Raw genomic sequence first — 7,644 nt, 5'->3', positions numbered from 1 at the left:
AGCTCTTCTATGTAAAAACCTGATGGAGATTCTGGGCCTGAGTTATCCAGTGGCAGGGTCTGCAGGACATTTCCTATACTGCTTACAAGGCTGGACGTTTTCCCTGCCTTGATTCGTTTGAGAGAATGCTACCCTCTAACTTGTGAATGGGGTAAATGGCCAATGCCAAGGGGGTGGGTTGAAGGGTGACAGAAGAGAGAAGCACCAGCTCAGTGATGTTTGTCATTTTTATTTGCAATACTTTAGGTCCAAGTTTCAAACTGCATTATTTTTACACTCAAGACACAGTCATGCACAATCCATATTTCAATTTTCTATTGCTTCAACCACAATTTAAAGTAACAATATCATAAACAAAAGTCCTTAAAAAGAGCAGATGCTGAGGTCAGAAGGATGGAACCATACCATCAGCAGGTTTACAAAAGAAATAATTTACTTAAAAAATCAAACAGAAAGACCATAAATACCTTTAATTCAGTTACAGAAGAATTTCACTACACATGGGTTTACAGATAACACATTTTAACAAAAGTAAAGCACAGCCAAATGAGATACAACTCTGATAATGAAAACACAGATCCTCCTTAACTTGTTTTGTCTGGATATTATGAGTATAATCCCAGTACATATCACTAACTACACTGTGATCTGTCTCTTCCTTGCTGATGTACTGAGATTTAAAACTCAACCCACTAGTGGTTACAGAATTCTGTGAAAGGTCTTATTATCACTAATGAATATAGTATATGCGGGTCCATAAAGCACACCACACACAAGCACACACACTGAACTTGAATTTCACACTTAGGGCTGGTTGGCACTGCTGTAGGCAGGACATTGGGACTGTCCACTAACTACAAGTTGATCCTCTTTATAGTATCATACTCATCCAATTGGCCAATCCCTGTGGGAGCTGTCATCAGAAATGCTGTCTTTGGTTCCCAAGTGGATTTGTCAACACTCCTTAATGTTAATAGCATGTAATCACTTTTTCCTTTTTCTCTCTGCAACCTGCAAATGTTTAGGCCCACTCAGTAGTCCCAGCCATGGCATGGGTTCTGCCATCTTGTGCCATTTTGGAAATAAACTCTATAAAGCCCAACACTGCTTCATAGGAAAGGAGAGGCCGAAGTATAGTTCTATTCTAGCAAGTGTGACAGTGTATTTCTGTTCTAGTAGCGAATACTGGCCACAGCTTAATGAAAACCAGACTTTACATACAGAGTGTATGGAAAAGAAAAGCTGGAACACTCAACAGAAAAGGAACACTAAATCAAAAACAAAACAACAGTGAAGGAATTGGAAGGCTGCCACGAGTTTTATCAACATTCCCTAGTATTTATTCACTTCATTTACTTGAGGTTTGATTTTTTTTTTTGGCATCATCTTACATAGTTCTATTGTTTAACTGCAACATAAGAGACCCAGGCTTAAGCATATGATATTTGCCATCACTTTAGCAGGATGAATTATCAAGGCAATCTATAGTACCACAGAATGTTAGAGCTTTGGAAAGCCTTGGAGAGCTAGTCCAACACCTTTATTTTATAAATGTGGAAACAGACACAACATGGTTAAGTGACTTGCCCAAGGGCACACAGTAAGTTAGGAGCAGAGCCTACATTAGAATCCAAGTATTCTTATTTCTGGGCTTCCCTGGTGGCTCAGTTGGTAAAGAATCTGCCCGCAATGTGGGAGATCTGGGTTCAATCCCTGCATTGGGAAGATCCGCTGGAGAAGGAAATGGCAACCCACTCCAGTATTCTTGCCTGGGAAATCCCACGGACAGATGAGCCTGGTGGGCTACACCCATGGGGTCGCAAGAGTCGGACATGACTTGGTGACTACACCACCACCACCATTCTTACTTCTAGGTTAGCACTACTTCCATTACATCTGATTGATTCTAATTGCTGTTGATTTCCTCATAGGTCCTAAATCAGATGCACATGGTACCTGCCTCACTACTGGTATTATGGGATAGCATTCATCTGACGGCAGCTTCCAAAGGAGACTCTGATGGCACTAAACAGCTTCTATAAGTTTATCTTACAAGTGTGACTGTATCATGTGGCAGTAAATGCTCCTCATTATTATTGTCTACTTGAACACAAAAGTGTGCACGTGGAAGTTATAGTCTCAGTTCCCGCATTTGCAGATTCAGTTAGATACTGCTTGATATTACACAGACATCCTCAATGCATGAGGAATCGGGTTTATATTCACTTGGTCACTAAAGGAGCATGGGATCAGAAAAGGAATGGAAAAAAAGCCTACCAACAGAAAGATCATATCAGAAACCAATTTCTGATGAAAAAGTCTTTCTTAGGAAAAACAGTTCCATTATTTCTAGGGTCCCCTTTAATCCTTTCCCAATTCACATGCAAATATATGTTCAGAATTGTGTGTTAAGTTCACTCAAAATCTCAGGTCTGGTAGACTGTCAGTTTACAAATGCTGAATTTCAGTCCTCTTGCTCAGAGACTAGGAGTAGGCCATCACTGGCCATGCCTTTGTTTAAACAAATATTAACTGCAAGTAGCTCAGAAAAGGACCATGAGTAACAACTGGGGATGTCAGGGTTAAGACTCTGATAAGTAGATTATATGTTGAGAATGGCCCCAAGTGGGTTCTCTAGATAAAAGGTCTGCTCTTGGTGAAACTAACACCTGAGGCCACTACCGTATCATAAAAGTCCTCACCTGCAAAGTCTTTGGTGAGTTACAAGGAAATTCCTCTCTCTGGGTAGATAGTCTCCCTGATTTCTGTTTAAAATGACAGTAGTTACTGCATACAACCTATAATTAGGCAGATCAGAAAGCACCTAGAGGTCACCATCTCAGGCCAAAGCTCAAAGGAATTGAGATTGAATGCCAAGAGGCCAGGGCTGTTCTAAATGTTTGTCTCAATATTTTCACAGTCAGCTTTTAAGTGCAAGTCATAACTTCTACGGAAATCAACAGGACTTGCCTACTGTTTATTAAAAGAAAATCCTACCTGAATGATAGTATATCCTGTTGGAAAAGGAAATGGTGGGAGCTGGGGATTTTAACCTTCTGTTCTTCCAAAATTCAACCTAAAATCTGCTAAAATGATCCAGAAAGGCAGTACCTGAAACAGATGTTGTCAGAGGGGCTATCCAAAGTGACCCCTCCAATCTAAAGTAAGTAAAACAGAAAACTTAAGGCCATACCAAAGCAGAGGGGGCAGCCAGCCAGTTTGAAAGCAGAAGGATGTGTTTGAAGTTCTAATAGCGACATCTCCCTGGCTTTAACTTATAGATACTAGTCCCCGAAGAAAGCATGTGCCATACCGAGTGTGTGCCAACCGCAGCATCCAGGCAAATATAAAGCCTATGGAATAATTGTAATTAGCAAATATCTGTGCCCTGCATGCTCTGGGCTCTGGCCAGAAGGCATCTGCTTCTGGCATCTTTTCTATGTTTCTATAGTCCCCTTTCTGATGTTTATTTATTATAAAGCAATAGTGTAACAATATCAAAGAAAATCTTAACAAGAAAAAAATGTGCATAATCCCACCACCCCAACACAACTGATTTCAATTGTCTGTGTTCCCAGTCTTTGTTCATATGCACACTTATTTTTACATAGTTGTCATCCCTATTTATGTTATTTAAAGGTGATTTTATAGATTCTCTCTGAGAACTGGCAGCCTCATTAGAAATAAACAACCCATTGAGCAAAGGAATAGAATTATTTACACAATCTTTGAGCTGAGAAATATCGTTTATAGACAAACATCTCAAACTATCAAAACAGTTTTACAGACGACAGGAAGCAATTTCGTATTTCTTTTTCTTTTAGCAATGGAATGTGCTTCACAAGGGAGGGAAAGATGTGGGGATCAGGTGGTTAAAATCAAACACTGGGGTGCAATTCACAAGCTTGAAAGAAATCTGAATAACGCAATTAAAGAATAAATACTTGAGTTAAATCTTCTTACATGACTTGGCCATCCAGTAGCCAAAATGGAACATGGACACACAAATATTTACAATGACACATAGACGAGATCAGCAAGAACGAAGTCATTACCCAACACGGTGACTGATTTGAGGGGATGTGTCATCCAAAAATCTTCATAGGATGATGACAACGTGCTGGATCCTTGCTACAACATTAACGTTCTTTTCTTTCTTAAATAAATAATCTCTACTGTGCTTCTCACCCTTCCCTGACTTTCCCACTGCCCTATCCCTATCTCAGGACATTTTGGAATCAACATTCGATGATGCGCCCTCCTTATCTCAGGGCACGCATAGACTCACCAATGTCAAGATGAGCTACAAAAAAATAATCCAGGAAAAGGGAATAAACTATTAACCATCTGGAGTACAACTTGGTCAGGTATACCAAGTGTAAATCCCTCAGCATCATTTTGGCAGGAGAAACAGCTTCTCTCTAATACTTATTAGAAATATACATAACTCTCCAACACAGGGAATGGTCTTTAGAAGCTGTTCTCATTTTAAAATTTACATAGATATAAATCTGTAAGAGTAAAGCCTACTGGGATATATTATCATAAAATCTTGGTACAACAGGATGTGGTGAAGTAGTACAAGACTCCTCGTTGTTAACATGCTGAATTGAAAGCATAAAAGAGCAGCCATTTCTCTGCCTCCAGTAATCTGAAGGATCACTGCTCCAGGTGTCCTTCCACCAAAAAAATGCCTTCATGACATATAAGGGATGCTCACGGACAATTAGGGCTTCCCAACCAGGTTTGGGGCTCTCTCCAGTGGCAGGGCATAGGTACCAATGTACTGAATTCTATTTGCATCCCACCTATTGTTTCATTGAATTCCCTGGTACGATGAATGAAAAATTTAAAAAATACTTAATTTTAAATGAAATCAAAATTAAGGCCTCACTCTCTCTCACACATAAAACAGTGTGGCATTAACATTTTCAGGCCCAGCCACGTCTTTGTGAAGAATAACATAATATGGTTCAAATTAATATTACTCTTTGATCTTTTCACATTTGCTGTTTTATGCCCTTGTGCACATTTTCTAGGGGCAGGGCTCAAGCCCCTCCCAAATTTCATAGTCAAAGGAAACAACAGGAAATCCACCAGTGGTGTTATCTCCTAAATATAAACATGTGCACTATATGGTTGGTTAGCAAAAACTCTAAAGAAAGTGCTTTCATTTTAAGGAATGAACAGATGATTACATGGACGGATGTGCCTCAGCAGAGAAAGAGAGAGGCCCATGGCAGTGATCTCTTTCCCTCTCTTGCTAAATGCAGATAGGTTCTATTCAGATTCTTGACATACTACAAATCAAGGAGCCCTCTACTGCACAAACTGCTAGCTTTTCAAAGGCTTAGAGAAAAAATTCTGCAGAATTTATAAAACTGATAACACTCGAAAGAGAAGCATATCCTTTCTATGAAGACACCCTCCAGATATTTTTCTACTCTCAGAAGATTCAGGAAGTGGTGACTGTTGAGTGCCTAATAAATTGATACATGGTGAAATAATAGTCAAATTTTCATATCTTGCCCAAGCCACAAAAGGAACTCAGTTGAACTGGTAGGTCTTGGGATACATGATTGCAAAGCCAAAGGCTTTTCACTGGAGAACTTCAAGATCTTTAGATACATGTTTTTGAAATTCAAAAGCCCAAAGGGCTAAGTATGAACACACCATATGCAGAAACAGAAATTTGTGGTACATAGGGAAAATGACAGTAAGTGCTTAGAGCCAAACGTTGACTGGGATGTAGTTTTCACTAACCTCCCATTTCTTGCAGAGTTGAATGCTTACATATTTCTGTTCTCCATATCTTAAAACTTTTTTTTAATGTTTGTTATAAATTGTGAAGATAAATAATATTTTATCATCAGCAAATCTTGGGTAATGGGTCTGTTTCCTCCTGATGTGCCTGTTTTAGAGTTGCATACGTTCCACAAGCACAAAACAGGATTAAACTAGGTATCTATATCTTTGTTTACTTACTGTCCAATGAAGATTTCAGTATTTCATGCTTATATTATCTTCCTTTTGGCTCTTAGAGAAAGCCCCATCTTTGTTTAAGTGTGGCCTCTCCAATCAGGATTTCCTAGGTTTAAGACCTAGACTCACCTAACTGGAGTGCCATAGTTTTGGTGTGTCTTTTTGCAGGTACCATGAAGATAAGCAAGCAGGTTTATACAAATGACAAATCAACTACCACTTAAGCATCATCATGAAAATGTGATAAGATTTCACCATCTGAACTTTATTTAGATAGTTTTTAAAAGCCCTTCCTGAACACACATATTCCTCTCTGCTTTTGGAAAATGTCATAAAAGAAACCTTTTCCAATACAAATGCAGAAAAACAGGTACACAAACCAAGCCACCACTATAGAAGAAGAATAAAAAATTGCAACTCTATGAGGGCATAGACTTCCACATGTTCACACAGTACTTGCTCTGAGGTTTTTTTTTTTTGTTTGTTTTGTTTCATTTTGTTTTTTTTTTGTTTGTTTGTTTGTTTGCTTGTTTGTTTTGTTTTTTACTTTCTTTTTTTTTTAAAAAAAGTTTTGACATCTTTTTTCTGGACATCTAATGACAATGCAAGTGAAAAACATTACATTGGGTAAGGAGTTTTGAAGGAGGTTTGAATGCAAGAGGGACTACTCTCTAACTTAAAAACAAACACAACACTATGAAGAGGGATTGTGCATCTTTGAGAAATCTTTTTTCTTCAAAGTGAATGCACAAAATGAGGGGATTCACTACTGGCTCTTTCGCTTCACGGTGGAAGTGACCTTTTTATGGTCACTTCAACATTGCTGCCCTGTATGGGCCGCGATTCAGGCTTACAAATAAATTACATAATCTGAGGGAGTAGGAAAAAGGCTTATAAGAAGTTTCTATTCATCTCAAAGTTAAAGAAACCCCACCCCATTTGACTGTCTTTTCTTCCATCTTTCCTGCAGCGGAGTTTTATTTCAGTCTTACTCATGAGGGAGATGGTGTGGGGTAAGGCTGGCAGTCCTAGCGGCTGCTGTTCTTAATCGCTTCTTTTGCAGCAATAATCAGAGGAGTCAGGCTGGAGAGAGGCTTGGCTAATTTTAAAAATGGATGCTGCAAAAGGAAAAACAGAGGAATTACTGGAATTCTTTCCTCCAACAAGTATATTACTTTACACTTGCAAGGAGCCTTTTTTTTTCATTAAAATTTGTATTTTGTGGATCCAATTAAACATCATTTAAAAATATATAGTGCCAGCTTTTGTCCTTCAGATGTTTTTGTTCTTCAGTGTCATGAAATCTTTGGGAAGCTGACTGGCAGAGCTAGAAATTCAGAGTAGGTGTCTTGTAAAATCTCACTGTGTTAGGGAGTCTAACTTTCTGATTTTCTTAAATTGATGACTCTATCTGGAGCAGCCTTCAATGCTTGAAAAACTGTGTTCTGTTGACCACTAGAGCCCTTAACCCTGAAACCAATAGCCTCCTAACTGCTAAACCCAATAGTGTGCCTCCGCCATTTCTTTTTTGGTTGCTCCACAGTACTTCATACAAGTGAATGTCCCTTCCTTCTTTGAAATGTTGTTCTCTTTGGGGGCCTGTAACATTCTACTGTCTCAGTTCTCTTTTATATGCATGCTCACTGACTGCTCCCTCCCTAT

The 7,644-nt window shown here is 38.9% G+C and overlaps 1 protein-coding gene across 9 annotated transcripts in view; it reads right to left on the bottom strand.

The window, feature by feature from the left end:
- Positions 1–213: 213 nt before the first annotated feature.
- Positions 214–7,644, bottom strand: part of PAK3 (p21 (RAC1) activated kinase 3) — a 291,829-nt gene continuing 284,398 nt past the window's right edge. For all 9 annotated transcript variants that reach the window (XM_061409486.1, XM_061409488.1, XM_061409479.1 and 6 more), the window contains one exon: positions 214–7,100. In XM_061409486.1, the coding sequence (XP_061265470.1) occupies positions 7,011–7,100 (90 nt within the window). In that variant the 3' untranslated portion in view covers positions 214–7,010. The remainder of the gene's footprint in view (positions 7,101–7,644) is intronic.

Source organism: Bos javanicus, chromosome X, assembly GCF_032452875.1.
Source record: "Bos javanicus breed banteng chromosome X, ARS-OSU_banteng_1.0, whole genome shotgun sequence".
NCBI lineage: Eukaryota > Metazoa > Chordata > Mammalia > Artiodactyla > Bovidae > Bos > Bos javanicus.
This window is presented reverse-complemented; position numbering and strand designations above follow the sequence as displayed.